The sequence below is a fragment of the Trachinotus anak genome, unplaced genomic scaffold (genome assembly GCF_046630095.1).
Source record: "Trachinotus anak isolate AG129_WGS33_773 ecotype Australia unplaced genomic scaffold, CSIRO_AGI_Tana_v1 ptg000015l, whole genome shotgun sequence".
NCBI lineage: Eukaryota > Metazoa > Chordata > Actinopteri > Carangiformes > Carangidae > Trachinotus > Trachinotus anak.
In genome coordinates, this window is record NW_027273866.1 from 1,770,538 (window position 1) to 1,790,614 (window position 20,077).

The 20,077-nt window shown below is 41.1% G+C and overlaps 1 protein-coding gene across 1 annotated transcript; it reads right to left on the reverse strand.

The window, feature by feature from the left end:
• Positions 1-380: 380 nt before the first annotated feature.
• On the reverse strand, positions 381-6,403 carry LOC139633360 (adhesion G-protein coupled receptor G5-like). The gene is made up of 17 exons (XM_071498981.1): positions 5,901-6,403; positions 5,721-5,795; positions 5,571-5,627; positions 5,300-5,440; positions 4,963-4,998; positions 4,775-4,846; positions 4,500-4,650; positions 4,234-4,390; positions 3,988-4,119; positions 3,759-3,869; positions 3,620-3,659; positions 3,370-3,470; positions 3,152-3,273; positions 2,800-3,065; positions 2,617-2,707; positions 2,232-2,515; positions 381-2,106 (listed from the first exon to the last, which is right to left on the reverse strand). The coding sequence occupies exons 1-17, from the start codon at positions 5,998-6,000 to the stop codon at positions 1,985-1,987; spliced, it is 2,058 nt and encodes a 685-aa protein (XP_071355082.1). The 5' UTR covers positions 6,001-6,403; the 3' UTR covers positions 381-1,984.
• Between the last annotated feature and the right edge of the window lie 13,674 nt (positions 6,404-20,077).

Here is a 20,077-nt window from a genome sequence, read left to right on the forward strand (position 1 = left end):
GAAATCCACCCGTAATGTTTCCAGCCTTCTTCTCTTGCACCTTGGCTTCAGTATTACAGAGACAGTCTTTTGTCTGCAGATGCATGTTCGTGTGTTTCTCCCAGCTCTACTTTACATATGGTTTAAGACTGAGAGCAATTAATAGTGTTTTCTCAGTCTCCGTCCACTAAAGAAAACATATCTTCACATGTAAAAATGTATTCTGGTGGCCACATTTTCACTCTGGAAACAGACAGTTTTATGGGATAGCATGAAAATTGAACATTCTTCACGCTAGTCATTTTGAAATCATTTAGACTGACACACTTATTAAAATGTTCCCGGAAGCCTCAACATGAAAGGACCTCTTTTCATTCATTTCTGAGAGATGTCAAGATTTATGTTTTTCACAAAGCAGTAAAAACCACACTCCAAATCATTATCTCTGTGTGGTAACTGTTACTGGTTTCTTGATTTGGTAAATTAATGAATAAAAAGCAGTGTTGTTGATCTTTGGCTCAAATAAATTCATGTGCTGGCTTTTCAAATCTCTAGCTCTTTTGCCATCATGTACCACAGCGCTCTGATCTGTAATTATAGTTTGGTGTAGTAACCTCAGTTTACAGATGAAATCTGTGCTGTGGCTTACATCGTGACCTCTAACGTACCAACATACACAGGTACGTGTATATTATAGAAGCCTGCTGTGCTCTGCATGAAAGGCCTTTTTCTGGGGGCAACACAAATCAGACGTGTATGGCAGTAATTACACTAGTTTTTGGCTGGCACGCTGTGGTCATTTAGAAGATTAATCAGACATAGATAAATAAACAGGCTTGGCCTACACGCCCAGAGTTCTGCATAAGGAAAGACTAGTCTGGTGTCCACTTAAGATGCCATAACTTAAAGGTTTAATTGCACAAAAACATATATTTCTGCAAGGACAATTCTTACCCCATTCCATTCATTTTCAAGTAAAATGTTTGACAAGCCACTATGATGACAAATAGTTAAATAAAAGATAAGACTAAGCCAAAAATGATACAATAGTGTGTCTGTTATGAACTCTTCTGTTACTTTAAACAGAATATTGAAAACCTTACATTGTAATCTCATCAGATATGAAGAAAAAAAAGAAACTACACACGTCATTGGATAACACCACAAAAACATACAGTTCCCATTGATTCCTTTTCATTAATGTTATACAGTTTGCCCAAGATACACTTAACATATTAAATGCTATGAATGCTAGTTAAACACAGTCATATTTCAGAGAACAGTTTCAACATAGAGCCATACCCTCAGGCTTCTTATCACTATCAGTAGTCATGAGCTCATTTCTTGTCAGCCAGTTTAGGCTCCCCACACAGTGGATACTGCTCTCTGTAGGCACAAGGTAATTATCTGCAGGCACGCAAAGTGCGAGCTGGCTAGTTTTCGACCCCCAGCGCTGCACAGTACGTGAGGGACAAGACTTCCCTTCACGTTGTGCTCTTCTGCATGTTGCCATCTTTGGTCCATGTGACAACCACATCAGTCATAACAGGGTCATGTTTTCCTTCCTAAACATTTACACTCTGCATTCCAGCGTATGACTAAAGAGATTGATTTAAGAGGACCGCGATATATTCTGAGTGAATCACACACTTCTCTGCAAGTTTCCCAGTGGGTGAAACTGGGCTGCAGCCATCAGCACAAATAACTTCCAGGAAACCACTCCATCTCCTCTGTCTCTACTGCAAGCATTTCAGTATTTTTTATCAATGGGTGTAAGCCACTTTCAGCTCAGGTTAGTCATTCAGTCAAATATACAAGTCTTTTCGTGAAGAGGACAGTCAGGAACAGTGAGAAACCTTTTCTTTATAACTACTTACCCGCACTTCATTCAATGGAGGCTATACTTGACCATACGAAATAAAATGCTGCCCTCTTGTGTCAAATTAATCTCAGGCACAGAATCATTTCTGGCCCTGTTTGTAAACGAATGCACATTATTAACACGTTATTGATGAGTGGATGATGTAACTGTGTGTGATGTAGCTGTGCTGCTACCGCTGACTGTGACGTTTTTGTCCTCTTCTACAGTCTTGCTGGAATTGTAATAGTAGATAAAGAGGAAGAAACCTGAAAAAATAGAGTGGCTGGGTTACAAACATTGAATTGTTCTTAGACCTTTCATTTTTGTTTTACTCAAAAGGTGAATTAGACTGTTTGGGTGAAGCTTGTTGTGTGTGGAGTAGTGAGTCTACCCTGAAAGGAGTTGAGGATGGTGAAGATGTAGTAGGAGGCTAGGATCAGAGGTCCGTGGCTGAAGAAAGCAAAGGCCCAGGTGATGCCGAGCAGGAGGACCAGGCCCATAATGGAGAAAGACTTTGTCCTGATGGAGCTGTTGTTCTGAGCTTTGCCTGCTGCGGGCTTTAACAGAACAATCTGCCGCACAGTTATGATGAATATGATAAAGGTGAAGATGAACACTACAGCATAATAACCTATATTCACCCCTTTGTGGACAATGGCATCAGAAATCCAGCACCTGAAAATGATGAATTGAATAATGATCCACTTAGTGACAGATTACATTTTTTGTGAATAACAGAGGTTTTATCAGACTTGCAGTCAGTAGAAGTTGCTTACATTTTTGCTGAATTCCCATCATCAGTGTAAATCACCATGTAATCATATTTCCTCAAGGCGAGCAGAGCGATCACCACTACAGCTGGTGTGACTAAAGAAAAAGACAACTGTATGTACATACATTGTCTTATGGTAATATAGTGGGTATTTAAAAACATGACATTTTTGGTTTGGTTCTCTTACCCCATCCGGTGATGAAAATTTTCATTAAGTAATTTTTGATTTGAGGACTGAGTGCCCATAGATTGAAGTACAAGTGCAGAGCCTCAATGAAAAACCAGCTAAATGTAGCCAGCATGGCGTAATGCATAACTGCTGCCATCACCACACATGCACTGTAGTTCCCTAGGTTGGCAATGCTCCCATTTACCAGGAAGGACAAGTTTAGGGTGAACATGGCAACAAAGAGGTTCATCAGGATCTTAGTTCCTTGGGTCACTTTCCGTTTTCTGCGGAGAGTGTTATGTTAGTTTGTGTCAGCAAAAGCCTTCAATGGACTACATTAAAATTAAAAACTTCCCTGCAATTCCCACACCTGATAAGACAATGCATGAAGAAAGCCACCGCCAGGAAAAACATCGACAGGCCACAGCCGATGGATGTGATGTAGGTCAGAGACTTAAAATCCGAGGAGCTTATGTTTCCAGGTGGAGGTGACTGGTGATTTATAAGAGAACGATGTGTTAGAAAATGTGTGAAATGTCATGGTAGCTATGAAAAAAGCAGGATTATTTCTAATACCAATCATCTTACCAACAGTATGGCAAAAAATGTTAGATGAGAGCACTGGCATGTGATGCTGCCGTTGGTCTCCTTGGTTTCACAGCCATCTGTGATCCAGGCCTGTGTTTTTTCTACAAAGGCAGAACACAGTGCTGTACTGTAAAAGGCTTTTTTGCATTAATGAATGAGGAAGACGTGACAGAGAAAGTCCTGTAGTCACACAGTGGCCTTTTCATGTGTTAAAGGTAATGTTAAAGTATTAAAATAATTTTTACAGCACCTTTGCCATCCCACGACCGGCAAGAAGCAATCATTCCCTTCTGTATTAGAATAAAAAAAGAAAAATCAGCAACCTCTACTCTCACTTTCCATGACCAGTTTAAAGGTCATTATAATATCTGTTCACGCATCTCTTTTACCTTGTCCACACTATTGTAACAGATATCTATACTACGCGGGAGACCAGATATCTCTGCGCCCATTTCAATTCCCAGTGCTTCATCATTGATGAAGAAACTGTTGGGGTCATCCTGTCAAGAGTGAAATATTGCTTATAGTTTTATTAGCAGGCACAGGGGAAAAATGTTTTGTAACTACACAATCATTATGTTTATCTTAAAGTTGTCTTTAGGTCAACTTTACTTTTACCTGATACATTTTTGGAAAAAGCAGGACTCCAGCAAATGAACCATTTCTTTCTATTGCCAGGGTGCTTGCTTCTTTTGGGATGTGCACTGATCGAGAGAAGCCCAACACCAAATCAATGTCATTCTCGACTATCTGTACACACAAAGAAACAAGAAAATACACAGAAAGCACATTATCAGAAAAACTATGGTGAGTTCTTCCTATTCATTATTGTCTTTCACTCTTGTATCATGGCAAACTACATACATTAATATCACCACTTGTTGTAATGCCATAGTTGATGTCACTGTGGTCTTTTGAGGGGAGTTTAACAAGAACCCCTTTTATATCGCCCACTGTGACGGCTGCTGTGCTGACGTCGCCCATCTGTTCCAGCACGGAGGAGAGACTATTCATGACTTTTCTGTAATAGAAACACAAACAAATTTCTTCCAGAAAATTGTGGTCAGCGTCACAAGTCGTGACAATGACTTGATGTCAGTAGTGTGCATGGCACTGCAGCAAATACTTACACTGCGTTTTCTGGGCTGACACTGCCATGACTATTATTTCCCACAGGCGGGAGGGTAATTGAAATGGCTGGCTTTTCTCCTGGTCCTTTACATGAAAAACATTTCTTGCCATTCATATAAATGGTGAGCTTGCGGTTTGTTTCTGGTAAATCTGCATATCAAACCACAGACACACACACACACACACACACACACATTTAATATTCATTACCATTTTCTTTTTGCTTATCATTATCATTATCACATACTCTAATGTCATAAACAAATGACAGTACCTTTGCAAACTTCTTCATCATATGAATCCTTTCCACACAGGCCGCCTTGGCTTAATCTAATATTTTGTGTACCTTAAACATATTAAAACATTACATTGTTAGACATGCAGTTTGTTAAGAGAGTTTTCACTACTGTTAAATTTGTGCTGATATGAAAAGTAAGAGCTGTGGTAGGTTTGTGATTTTACCTGTATTTAAGCACTTGTGAATATCTAAGAGGAAACCTGCAACAGATTAAAAGGTGTATACGATGACTGGTTCAAAGGAAATGTTTACAATATGAGGGACTTCTGGAGCATTACTGTTTTTGTCTCAGTAAAAAAAACATTTTGACCAATAGGAGGCAGTCTTGCACTGTTGTGTGCAAATACATTATGTCCTCTTTATCCAGGGAAGTGTAACTACATTTTATTTTGCCTTAATTGTACAATGAATAACAAGAATTGACTAGATTCAGTCTATGCCTGAAGCTAATTGTTTCTTATTTAATAAGAGATGATATAGCAAGGGGGTTAAGAGAAATACCTGTTTTGTTGCTGGGCTTTGCAATACAACTTAAGTTATCTTTTGGTTGATTCATCACGACAATATCTTGCTTGGATAAAATCTCTTCATCTGTAATGTTGAGGGTCTCTCCGTCTATGTCAATGCTGCAGTTGAAACTGCCTGTATCATGACACGCAAAAAATACAAGTCATAATGCATTCACATTTATCAATTCACCAAGAGAAATGATTGGATGGTTATTTCCAGTGGGCTAAAATCAGGCTAATTAGATAATTGCACCTTTACATACCTTTTTCTTGAACACCAAAGCAGATTTCTAATCCACTGAAACAATCATGGACTTTGTCTGAAATATGATATGAAATCAATATTTAGTCTGAAATTTCTCTAAAAATTTCACTTGAGGATCGTTATCTTTCTACAGTGTTGTCAAGCTTACCTTTTGGAAAATCAGTAGGATACTTTTGGGTAATAATAAACAGTAACATTTTTTGTCTGCAGGTCTCATGTGATTCTGTAAAAAAAAAAAAAAAAAAAGACAAACACATGTCTGTAGAATAAATTCTAAATGTGCTGGGAAATAATGTGTTTCAAGTTAGCTTTTGTTAAACTTACTCACCCGTGAGCTCACATGTGTAGATCCTGAGGAACATCTCAAAGAGCAGGATTACTGTCTTCACAACAAACATCCGGTGACACTTGACATCCGCTGGTAACATTTTTATAATGAATAAAAACAAAATGCAGTGGTTTATTAGAGGAAGTTATCTAAACATAATCTGAAACTCCATCTACTTTTACGTGACTCCTAACAAAAGTGTGTTCACACTGTCCACAGTGACTTTACTCCACCTTACAGTGCATGTTACTGACATACATACCGCTGATGTTCCTCTATTCATTATGTCCAATTTGCATGGCAAATGAAGCATGTTAATGTCTCACAGTATATGTTTGTCTGACTTCACAGTAAACAAATCACTTTTAGTTATGGAGGAAATGAAATGAAACAGAGATGCTCCAGCAGTCCACATGTATGCTTTTTTTTAGACAAATGTGAAGCAGTTTATATTATTTATTATTATTTCTCATAAATATACCAAATAGCCTGGGTATTCCTTACAAAGCATTTTTATGTTTAATCCTCAGTATCAAATTACAAAACAAAGAATTTGTTATAATACCTGCTTAACAACCTGCATGTTGGTATTGCTTTAGTGTGCTGCTTGCATGGCTGTAGAGTTTTAGACTATAGCCTCTTTTACACACAGACCCTGCTACCAGCATATTGTTACCCAGGTGTCTGCTTTTACAAGGGTGTGATGTGTAACACAACAGCATCTGTGGTTGTGTCCAAAGTCACTCAATAATTCACTCCTCCCTACTCATCATCTATAGGGAGTTCTGTGTAGAGGACATGATAATGAGCTCATGGGCAAAATGGAAAAAAAACCCCACTTTTCCACACTTCTCAGGTCATTTTCTCTGTGTTTCTTTTCATTTCTTCAAGCACAATGCATGATGGTACGTGATAATGGAATTTTGTTTTGGGCCTATGTCTAACATGTATAGTACTTATATAACTGGCACTGACATCTGATGATGTATGTTTTCTTACATGGCACCAGAGGTCTAGAAGATATGGAAGAAGATACTGATTTACGGTAGTCAGGAGTTACTATGTATGGTAAGGTCTATTGTAAGAACACATGTTACAACCTATATAAGATCTGTGTTCAAAAGTTGCTCTCTGTCAATATCTCCTGAATGCATGTTCACTGATTATTGACCCGCTGATTGTCGATAATAAAATGTTCAACTCAGCTTCGACCTTCCAGTATCCACTATATGATTCCAGATCTGTCAAATTCTCCGGCCTCCAATAAGCTCTTCTCATCCCCTCAAGAAATCATCCTTACAGTACTATATATATTGCTCTGTTAGTGACCATCGACTGCACATTACTCTTCATGTAGAATTGTGTGATACTGTGAGTCCACTGTATAGGGTATAGTAATTCTCACTTTACATTAGGACAGAACTACAAAATGGCAATAAGGTCACTTTATGGACTAAATAGGGAGTAGTGGGGAATTTTGGACGCAGCTGTCCAGTGCAACATTCCCAACTTTGTAAAAGGGGTCAGCAGTAGTGTTTCCAGGTCATCTTTTTGTAACAACCATGGCCCATAATGAAATGCTGACCAACACCAAAATAGCTAAATCTCTTCTTCTTTGTCCTTTTTTCATCATCATGTATCATCTGCACCATAGTCAACATTATTTCAGAGGACATTTTGGGAAAAGCTGTTTTGGGGTGGAGAAAAAGTTTCCTGAAGTTGAGAGAGTAAAATAAGTTCACAAATATAACCAGCTTACTGTAAATGTACTCCTAGTCCTGTTTGTATACCTGATTATTCCTCTTCAGGGTACAAGGAGGAGCTGAAGCTTGTACAAACAAGTGCAATATTTCACTACTTCTGTTCTCTGTGCAATACCCAGTGCAATTATTCTACTGTTGTTTCAGACAAGTGCACTTTTAAACTGCAATTACACAATATATTGCTGCATTTATATCTATATTGTATATTTTGTATATCACAGTATAAGGACATATTTTACATTTTATGTTTACATTTTTGTCTTTATCTCTGCAATCTTATGTTATATATTATTTGCTGTTACATTGTTATTCTTGAGGGAGCAACTGTAACATAACCTAATTTCCCCTTTGTCGATCAATAAAGTATTCAGATTGTACATTGTGGTTGAGTTGCCAAAAGACTGCAGTTGGTGAGATTAGTTTAGCATAAAGGCTAAAAGGAAACAAGAGGTAACTAGCTTGGCCCTGTTCAAAGTCATGTAGAGTAGAGAAATGTTGTTCAAACCTTAAAAACTTTCATTTTAAATTCTAATCAAGGCCCTTTAAGTTTCCAAAAACCCAGTATGCTGCAATTTTTGACTGTGCATGTTGTTTAAATGTTCAAACTTGTCACCATAAGACACATTTACAAAATGTGTCCTGCCTATGTATGAGAGTATAAGAGTTGGTTTGAATATTGAGGGTTAGTATGATGCAAAATAATAAACAAATTACTGCCATTCTGAGTATGTTGGTTCCCAGTACTGTTTGCATTTTTATACTGATATGAGCTGATAGGGTTATATATTTCATATGTAACATTCCATTAACATCAGAGGCGTGGTTGTGTTCTGACATTTCCAGGTAACTAATCTCAATGGACTGCCAAGGGAGGGATGAACAAGATGGACTGAATGAGATAAAACTGATGTCTGGAAAATGTGTTGATGCTGCCCCCTGGTGAAATCCTGGAAGTCAATGCTGCCAGTATGTTTCCTGATGTAATCCAAAAACGTTTTAACTACTACTTTTGTTTTGACAATCTCTCACTGAAAACAGTTTATGCTTTTTTTGTGATGTTTTTCATTATGATGCCAACATCTGATTGATAAACAAAATGCAACCCTAAAACATGAGAAACCTAAACAAATAGCACTGTAGATAAAAAGCAGTGGAACTGACCATAAATTGACAGATGACAAAGCTGTTAGAGGAACAACTTGAGCTCCTCTGTGGTTGTTAACAGGTTGATAATGTCATTACAGCCAGCCTGCTAGCCTGCTAAGGCAATTACCACCCCACCAGCAGCACTAAACACATTTAAGACCTGATCGCAGTCTGGATAGGCCTGGTTTGATTCATTGATGGAGTTTTTATTGACAGTTTGGAGTTAACTCAATGTATTGAACCATGTAGCCTGGTGATGTCATTGTTATACTCATTGATGCCTGCTTGGCCATTAGTTTGTTAACGCTGCATCACGTGGGTGGGGAAGAAAACAAGTTTCTCACCGCATTAAATAATCATTTGCCTAGTTTGTCATGTTAAAGTATTGTGCAAATTAGGCAGCCATTAAGTTGATGCTTGTGTATTAAGAGATTTGTGTAATGCTCTTAGCTCTGCCGCGATTCATCAATAAGTAAATCAGTGTGGCCTGCTGTGAGGTCAAAGATAATTAAAGGACTTTCTTAGCTCTTCACTGCAGGCTCTTGTTGTTTTCAGGAGTAGTTTTCTTGGTGGTTTGTTGCACGACGCTGTGGGGATAGAGCCACAGGCTCAGTGCTGTATGGGAGATGAATATTTGATGGCCCTTAATGGAGCCTTCGCCCTCACGCTGTAGCTCTGTTTTTCCCACCACGCGCAGCAGAGCTGTGTGGTCGGCATGCATTTGGGCACTTCCCTGGTGAATTTGGTTGCCTGAATGGCCGTGCCACACAACAGCTGCCTGTGATTTCATCATGCAGGTTAGGAGGATGGGGCGGGGGTAGCTACAAAGAATACCAGGCAACAACTGGTAGTGATGCTGCAGCTCTGTGGTAGAACACAATGTACCATCTACGCTCCCCCCTCCTGCTCACCCAGCCCTCACATGCAGCTGTATCCCTCGCCCTGTGCATGAACCTGTCGTCTCCAAGGTCAGCAAATCACCTGTCATCTATGACAGAGAGACACATGCCTACATCTGGATACATGTGTCAATATTTATGTCCACTGAGTATAAAACATTGTCGGCATCAATCCTGTTGAGGAGATTAAGATCTTAACTTAGGAGCGATATGACCCAGCCTGTCGTTCCAATTAGAAAAGTGACAGTGAGGCAGAGCAGCTATAGATTTGCTTGGTGACCTCATCCTCTATACAGCACAATCCATAATCATCTGACATAGCGTTGCCTCCTACTTATGTTTCACTATTGGCTCGGTAATGGAATTAAATCTTGTAATCAAAGTGTTTGCGAGTCTTAAGAATTTCATATAGAGGGTGTGAATAAGAGGCGGAGCATACTCGGCCTTTTGCTGGAATGTGGGCCATCAGAGGTCATGTGTGTATGTTTGGTGTGTGCTCAAGGCACCTGTTTATGCTGTAGATGCATGTTTGAGCTTGTATGCACACACACATACACACACAATCACAGCTGCCCCTCACATTGCACAGCTATTTCTGACCTGCTCAGTCAGCCAGAGGACAGAGGGGTCAACGGTGCACTTTCGCCTTCGGTAAATAACACACACTCACAGGCATGTACAGCAAACACACATCAAAGCTGATCTTTTTTTGTGGTATCTTTGAATATACAGTGAAATGTCAGTGAGCGTGCCTGACTCTTTGTTCACCTTGGTGTGCGTCTGTCACCCTGCACACCCATGACAGATGTGGTGGAGTGCTGAGCTCACTGATTACTTTACGGCCTCAATGTAAAACCTGATCGGCACGCGGCTAAAATATTTCACATCACGGTTATAAATCAGTTTAACGCAGCCTGGCTCACTCTTCGGTTACCTAACCACAACCACAGCAGCCGCCTTTGCTCTCCGTGCAATTGTCTCGTGTCAGACAAAGACAAAGAAGACAAAATATGGAGTAAACATAATTTATGAACTGTGGAGATTCTGGTCGAATTTCTCGCATTAATTTTTAATCACTTCTCTTTTACAAGGTCACAGGTGGCACCCTATACTCGCCAGTGCCGTGCCTCCCCGGACCTCCACAGCCCAACCATCCAAAAAAACATGGACAGACGAACAGTGACATGGAAAATCTTTGTGGTTGACAAAAATGCATTCGTCACCATCCTAGAATTACAGAAGGCTCACTCAAGGTCACCTTGTCCTGTGGAGGGACTTTTGTTATTTAAGATGTTTCCTGCTTTTGGTGGCAGTGCTGTTTATGACAATAAGAAAACACTGAAAAAAGATAGACACCTTGATGGTCATGGGGGAAAGGCAATAGTTAGTAATTCCATCCTGTTTTTATGAATTGCTCCAGATGAGACTACTGCGTCATTGTGTTAACAAAAAACACACAGTAGGGGTGACACTATCTGGACACACTGCCCTGGCCATCATCTGCCTAATTTTGAACACATTCATACACCCATCTCTTCTTCCATCACCCACGCACCAAATTTTCAAGCATGCCATGACATCACCAGTCTGCAGCCCGTCCCTGAGGCATCTTCGCCATGACATCAGCGTCTGCATCCAGGTGGGGGGTGTCTTTCTCCTTCCCATGGCCCAATAACTTACCCTTTCTTGCGGCCCCAGTGAGCGCAGGACAGTAACCTTATCCTGGACCTCAGGCTCGACACAGAGGCAGGTCGGTCAGAGGGGGGTAAGGCAGAGCAGTGAGGAGACGTGGCGACACTGGAGCAAGGTGAGGAGTGAGATGAATAAAGTGGAGGGAGGAGGGGAGGATAATGGCCAGCTAATCTCCTTTCAGGTGTGGGGCATGGATGCCACACTGAGGTGTGAAGGCACTGGGAGGGAGCCAGGAGGACCAGGATTACAAAAGCTGGACTCAAAGGGTGTAAACAAGGAGATGAGTCTCAGAGGAGTGTGAAAAAGAGGAGAATAAAAGGAAGGGAACGTGGAAGTGCAGCTGATGATGGGTCATTGGGAGGTCTGTAGAGAGTAGTAGGGAAGTGAGAAAGACTAACACCTTGGGTGAGGTTAAAGACTATTTATCTAGATATTTAGAAGGGTCATTAGGTTCACTTTTTGTTCCTTAAAGTTTCACCTCTGTGTGAAAATGTCTTGTTTAGTTTTAGGTTGAAGAAAAAATAAAGATGTTAAAAGACAACAGTGGATGAACGATAGCCCATTCTCCTCACCTCTGTTATTAATTTGTTCTAGTTCTAGTTGACCACATCCCTTCACTCTGTCTCTAAAATACCCCCCTAGGTAAGTCGCAGGGGCAAATAAAGAAAGGAATGATCTCACTTTGGGAAACGCCCACAGATACGCTCTCATTATGAATTGACGATTTCATCACATTAGGGTAGAGTTACATATGTGTGGTAGTCGAGACACTTCAAGGCAATCTGACTGAAATGATAGATTCTTTGTGGTGCGGTGCTTCCTTACAAAGCCTACATTATGAGTACTTTGTGGTTTGTCGCCGTCTTTCAAATGGGCCATTTTTTCCCCAACTGTTCTGTTAATAGCAGTAATATTGACTGTGAAGTGCCACTGCTGCCAGGCAGGAGACAGCATGACATCATTCTCCTTGTGTTGTGGTATTGGGTTGGTGACTGTCTGCTATCTGTCTGAAAAGCTGCCAGCAGCTGGATTTCTCTGTCTGCCTGGTGTTTGCCAGGAATCCCTGCCTGGCACAGTGCCAGTGCCAGACAATAAGCAGGGTGGGTTTTCAGTAATCAGGATATCCAGGTCCTTTTTAAAGGAATACATCAGGAATATGCTTTGTTCACTTTCTTTCTGTAGGTTAGATGAGAAGACTGATATTTAGCTACAGCCAGCACCCAGTTAGCTTGATTTAGCATAAAGACTGGAAGCTAAAGGAAACGGCTAGCCTGACTCTGCATATGTACAAATGAAAAAAAAAAAATCTGTAAATTATGTTGTTATATCTTGTTTGTTTAATCTGTTTAATCAACAGTATTGTGGTGTTAAAATGGGGCTATTTCTTGGCCTGGCAGTGACTTTCTGGAGTCTCAGTGAAGAAACACTTTCAGCATATGACTTCCCATAAAACCACAACTTCTTGTTTTTCTTTTACATTTCTGGTTGAGCAGGGATTAAACCAACAAGATTTAACATGCTAATATTTTGCTTGCCTAAGAAAATTAATTGGTGGTATTTTTAAAAGCCTGAGCCTCTAAACCATAATTATGAAGAGCTGGATGGAAGCATGGAGAAGGAAAGGATACATTTCTACAGGACAACAGATCTCATAATATTTAAGACTAAGTATAAACTGTCCCAGAGTTATAGTTCTGTGCTCAGCATGAAGTCTAAAACCAGTATAACACTTCATTGGTCTTGATGAAACGTGTTCTTTGTCTGTCCACACTTATCAAATTATGGATTTGATTGCTGCTAGATAAACTAAATGTTGATGATGATGATGGAAAGGGGACCCCCACCCCACAGGGATCACTGTATAAAGGCTTTCCCTGCCTGCCTCCCTGTGGTGGGGGAGATAAATAGGAATAGAATAGAATCCCAGTTTGACCTTAAAGAGGTCCCATTGTTGAAGGCGAAGTGATCATTCCTGAGCTGTCCTCAGCAGCAGGTGGCCAGGAGCTCCCTGCTGAGTGCTGGAGAATCCCAGAGTCAGCACATTACCCTGTCAAAAGGAGCAGATTAGGCAACCAGGGAGGGCTGGAGGGAGAGACCCCCTGCACCCCCACCCGCTAGAGTTATAGGCCCTTAACCGCCTCTGGTCAACAGCTGTGTCTTTTGTTTTATGTCTGTTTTCCCAGCTTATATCAATTCAGATGTGTTGCACAGCATGAATATCACAGGATTCATTTGTACATTAATGTACAGTTACAGGATATTTTTTAGGCCTCTGTGAGTTTCTGTGCTTGTTGTTACGTATATGTTCTGGCACTTGTTAAAGGTTGTTAGCTTTAAACAAATGTATTCTCAGACCTATATTTACAATAGCTCTGCATTATTCATACAGTTTGATTAATATCCCCAGGAAATTCAAATTAATATTCAAAGGAAAACGTCAAGGAGTTCATAAAGAAATCTTCAGTGAAGTATTGAGGCAAACAAAACAGTGGTGTATTCAGAGACTAATTTCTCTAAGCAGTTGGATGGAAATAAACAAACATGACCCTCCATCGAGCTCATGCTGACTGCACGAGAAGAGGTAGGGGGTACGAGGCTCAAGGTGGGAGTAGAGAGAAAGCTTCACAGCACATTTGTCTGGTGTGAGAAATCAATAAAACTGCTTTCATGTGAACTTCACGGGAAAGAACAACCCAGAAACACTCACACAGGTTCATTAGTGATTATTCCTCTTAGCAGGGAGGAGGCTGCAAGTAGTTGCCTATGGGCAAAGTGAAAAGGGCAAAAAACACAGAGAAGATGTTTTTATTGCAAAGCCTATTGGCACTATAGAGTAAATTTCCATGTGGGCATGCCAACATAAAATATGCATGTTAATCCATATGTTGAGTCTTTTGCCATGAATATTTAACTTTCCAGCCGCATCGAGGGATATAACATGAGGCTGTACACTGTCTGATAACAGTGGAGAGGTCCTGAGTGCAGTGCCGTTCTCTCTTTCTCTGATTATCAGAGGCATCCCAATCAATAAATCATAGCATCTGAAAAGCTGCATCAAAAGACATGAATTTCAAAAGTCAGCTCGGCTGAAACCAAACCACATAAAACTTTGTTGGCCACCTGAATCAAAACACGGAAAAACAAAGGCACTCTGGGGGGAAAATATTGATCGAGAGCCACCGAGGCGTGGAGAGTTCAGGTGTGTGTGAATATGGATCTGAGCATCCTCAGTTTGGCGGGACAGATGTTGGGGTTGTGTGGAGGTGAAGGTTACAGGTTCAACCTCACGGCAGCTGTGGAGAAATGTTGCGTGAAGGTTTCAGGAGGGTTACGTCTTTTGTTGATGCATGAATGCACCTTTTTCAAAACAACCCGGCTTTCATGTTGAAGCAGCAATCGACTACATTAAAAGCTTTTGTTTAATATGAGAAGTGGCTTTAAAACAGAAAGAATTTTTAAAAGGATTAAATACCTCGAGGATGTTATTTGCAGATGATGGATTTTGTTTGATTTTCATTATCTAAATTCTCTCCCACTTGAAAGGAGACCCTTCCCCTCCATTAATAATTGACATTTTATTACTATCCCCCCTCATCGTGGCAGGCGTGCGCTTTGATGTGAGCCGCATTCTTTTATCAGTGTAGTTCTACGTATTGATCGCTGGGCAGATAGGAGGACTATCAAAGGGATTCCTTGTGGGGCATTCAACACCCGGTCACCTCATTCTCTTGGAATGTGGTCAAGCACTGGTCCAGCTCACTCTCACTTATCACATCTCTTCACATCCCTCCACTTCTTATTTGGTTCATCCTGTCAGTGTGCTGCTTATCTGGGTTAAATATTCACAAAGACTAACAAAGCTGTTGAAATGACATCATCTAAAGTGGAAGGAGAGGATGGGTTCAGTAAGGGGGGGGGGCTCATTGCCAAAGGGCGGGGGGTCCACCAAATGAAACTGTTAGTGCTGGGCTGACTGGTTTTTCTCCATTATTTGTTAAGGTCTTGTGTTCAGGCTGAACATTACAGTGTATGATGATCTCATTCATAATGCTCATTAGGGTTCACTGGAGATGCTTATCATGAGCCGAGTAGCAAACAACTGCGGACACAGTGTAAACACTGTAAATTACAGTAGGTTGTTGTGCATCAAATATTCTCTTGCTGTTTGGATTGGGATGCACTGGGATAGGCCTTTTATCATAGCACAACGATAGCTACAAAACCAAGCATATTAGTCGCACGTGAGCAGTGGGGAAAAGTGCTCAAGAGTGTTGTGAGAATGATAAGCACCCCACAGCCACACATGAGATGGATTATATCTTCTGGAGATTTATGTAATCCATCCATATTGGCAAACACACAACGCCTTTGTTTATTCTATCAGACACTCTCCCACCTAAATACATTTCATACATTTTAGGCCCATATGCAGTTGTGTTGCTTTAAAGGCCCGGCATTGATTGTTATTCGACACTCGGAGACCAATCGTCAAAAGCACTTACAATAAAACACAGAGCGCGGCCATAATGAGCGTATCCTATTTAACCGAACAGAAAATACATAGCCCATTTTCACTAGTGAACACTTAGAGACCATTAGCAGCAGTAGTGTAAAAGCCAGGCGTCTTTCCATCATCAATATCTCATAAGTGGACCTCCACATGTTCGCCAAGGACCCGGCCTGGTGAAATCCTCTTCTGTTGTTGTTGATGACTTGTCCAGCCTGACTGACAGTACTTTTGTTTTCCGTGGATTAGCCAATCTGACTTCATCACGGTCCATGAGGGGGTTCACGTAACGCTTGCCTGGAGGTCACTACACCCATGTGACCCCCCTCCTGTCTACTGGCTGCCCCAATGACAGGCCCATCACAGCCCTCCAGACTGACTACACTAGCTAGACTAGACAGTGGACGTAGTGACCCCACCCCCCACTTAAACACACAGAGATGTACACACCCTGTCCTCTCTGCACAAACACACACACCTACATGCACATACTTGAAACACTCTCAAACCAGAGTGTAAATTTTTAATGGAATATACATTAAGGGGCATTCATGGGCTGATACATGATGTTTCCCCGCAGCTAATATTTCAGCAGTGTATCAGATCGGGATTGAATGATTGATTTTCTATCAGGCTGCTTTTCTTAAATGAATAATTCAGGATTATGGCTTGTGACACCTTCAGCATATTGTGTTACATGTTTTTCATCACGAGGTTCAGTTTGATTTTTAAAAATCGAATTTCAAAATGGTACAAATGAGTAAAAACAAGCCTTGGATCAGATGAAAGAGAGTTTTTGTCTGTATGTATGTCTGCTGTGTTTGTTGTTTTATCACTGTACCTATGTATGTGAGTCTAAGCTTATGTATACATGTTTCTTTGAGCATGCTTTGGGGAGTTTGAGGGCTAAATGTACGTGCCTGTTCATGACTTTCTCTCTTGGCCTGCCGTCTGTGATGAGAAATGAGAGACGGCAGTGTCTGAGGTCACACGCTGATTACTTGTCCCCACACGGGGTCAAATGACTCTAAAATGTTTTGTTTACACTTCTACAACCATGTCTAGGCTCTGAACCAAGTTTAGAGAACTCTCTATACTTGGCTAACTATGGACACTGACTTCCCAGAGTTGGCATCTGTTCATCGCTAATGTATCATGCAACATGACAAGAGGAAAATATGATGTTACAACATGTAATTAACACATCGAAGACCAAGGTGTTATTTACAGAAACATAGCTGTTCTCTATATTTCTACCACCAATAATCACAAATTATACATCTGTCAAAATAACCGGTGGGCTAATGAGCAAAACTGTGAATTGCAGGGATTATTTACTGTTACGGCACTGAGTCATTTATGGCACACTGTTTGTGTGGGTTTGTGATAATAAGCATGAAGCAGCTCAGTTTTCACTGCCAGATTCGTAAAACCATAAGTCATGACGGCCACATGTATGTGTCGATTCACAGCTCGATGAAAGAGGATATTGGGGTGTTTTTTGTTTAATAGCTCCTGCATCTTTCAGGAGCATCTCCAGTTTCAGCTGGCTAGCGTCCTAGATCTGGACGAACAAGTACTGGATAATTATCTGCACCAGTGTTAAGTACAAATTGCACTGACTGGCTCTTGAAAGGACTTGTTGAAGCACATCAGATACAGTAACTCTCCAGTTGGCTGCTAACGTGCACATCCTTTCCTTGTTCAAATACAAACAATTTAAGAACACATGAAAGACAAGCGGACACACACACACACACACACACACACACGACACATGCAGCCAAATCAAAAGAAAAACTTGACACTGATTACTTATCATGAATCTGTCTCATGATAACCGGAGAGCATGAGTCACTATATTCCGTTTCGCCTGCATGACAATAACAAGGGCAGGTGGCTTGAGCAGACTGAAGTCATATTTGATGTCCAACATCAGGCTACTTACACCTGAAGAGTGTGACATCATGATGACTCTAAGCTGATAACCCAGCAACAAACCAGCAGTTGTTGTGAGGATAAAGGATTAGCCTCTGTTTGCTTTTGCTGCTCTTTGAACCAGAAAATACTGAAAAGAAAAGGATCTCACATGAAAGGACCAACTTGCTGAGAAAGCACAGAATTGGGGCGCTAGCTCTCATCAAAGAGGTTGACTCACTTCAAGAGCACAGACTTCTTTCCAAATGCCCATTGACGGGGGGCTGCTTATGCGTCGCTGCTATTTGTCTTTGTTAGATCATGGTTTGTGTGAGAGATTTTCTGTCCCGTCTGTATGTTGCCCATGTCTGTCTGGCAGATCAGGTAAAGTCTCTGTCTCCCTCCTACATTGTTGTTGGATAATAATATGTGATTAAATATGAATGCTAAGTGTTTGGTGGATGGAGCCCAAAGCTGAAACCGGATCCAGTCCGGCCCACAGACTGCATAATTAGTGGCTGATGATAGATGCCATTAATGGTGCTTTTCCACACACTGCATGCAGGCCTCTAAGCTGGACCTCTGTGCAGCAGCAGGCTGCCTTTGAGCCATCCACAGTTAATTAAGTCACAAATAAGTAAATCCTGATACAGCTGTGGTGGTTTTGGACTCTTTAAAAAGCCAGTGCGCTGATTGTAATCTGCTTTATTTAAATAGTTTAATGATCAACTGTGATTAAATATTAAGCCATTTGTTCCTTTTATTTGATCTCTTTTTATTATTACCTCTGGGGATTTCATGTTGAAAGCATGACGAAAATCCTGCAGAAAACAATATCAGCATTTCAAAGCGCTGAAGGACCAGTGTGACGCCTTTAATGGTGGAGAAAAGCCCTTTGTGCACGCTTGAAGAGCTGTGTTGGGTTTTGAGGGGGCTCTTTGGATTGTCATAGCCCTGGTGTGAGATTGACTCATTCATGGTGCGTGGTCTCCCAAGTCTTCATCATGTGCTTCTCTGCTGCATGGCTGTGGACACCGCTGCGCTGCGTCACATCAGAGGGAGAGACAGAGTCATGTCCACAGCTGTTAGGGCATGCCTGCTTTGAGGTGCCGTGGCTTTAATGTGTGGAGCAGATTAAACAGGGTGGCTTTGTGAAGGCTGGATAACTGGTCAGCTCTCCCACACAGTTATCCAATCTTATCTGCTCTGTGCATGTTTGTGCATGAGTGTTGCTGCCAAGAGTGAGCAGAACTCCGAGGAGTGCGCAGAACAGCTTGACACACCGCTCTGTCTCATTAGACGAAGCCCAGAGTCTTCAAGACGACTCCTGCCAACCTGTAGCCATCGGGCAAAATTATTGAGAGAAATTTGAAGACAGGCCTCTGTGTTTCAATTGATTCTTCTCGCTTGACATGAAAGCATCACCTGCAGTCTGTGAAGTGCCGGATGGTACACACTGCAGTGTATCAAGCAGGGCTGTGCTACGTGAGGGCAGCAGTTGCCTGGAGTGAAGATCAAATGGTGGTTGGTTCAGCAAAGGGTCAGTGTATGTAGAGCAGTTGCACATGCCACAGTAGTTTCAAGTCCCAGTCTTCCTCTTTTCCCACAGAGAGGAATGAAATAAACATGTCGCCGCTACGCACTGTGAACTGACATAGTGACCGTGGTTCTGTGGTTAGCATCAGACAATCATCACAGGAGTCAGCTGACGTGGTTTACAAGGTTTAACAGTCATTCAAACAAAAACATATATTCCCTGACAGGGCTCATGTAAAACAAATTTCACTCTCTTAGTCATGCCTATATTTAATGCCAAAAAAATAATAATTTGCAGGATTAACCAGACAGCTGCATTAAAGGATAAGGCTGGAAATACTCTATGTTGCCAGTTTTTTTTATATAAAACAAAAAATCTCAAAGGATCAAACCCAACAATGTGTTAGTCCATCCCTGAATGCTTTACTGCTTCGCTATCTTGTCTGTGGTACTCAGCCACAAGCACACTTCCTCTTTTTTTTTTTTAAAGACCAGAAATATTTGTGTATTCTTTCACTGTCATTTTTAGCAAAAAAGTACTAAACAGTAGTTTAAGGAGTTTTTTCTTCTGCAGATTTGTTGCAGAAGTAAATATTTACTATTTCGCAGGATGGTGTATGTGGGATTGACTCAAAATAAACTACATTACGCACAGTCATTGTAGTGAAGGAACATGTCACCCAGTGCAATCGTGTGGTTCACTGATGTGTTGTAATA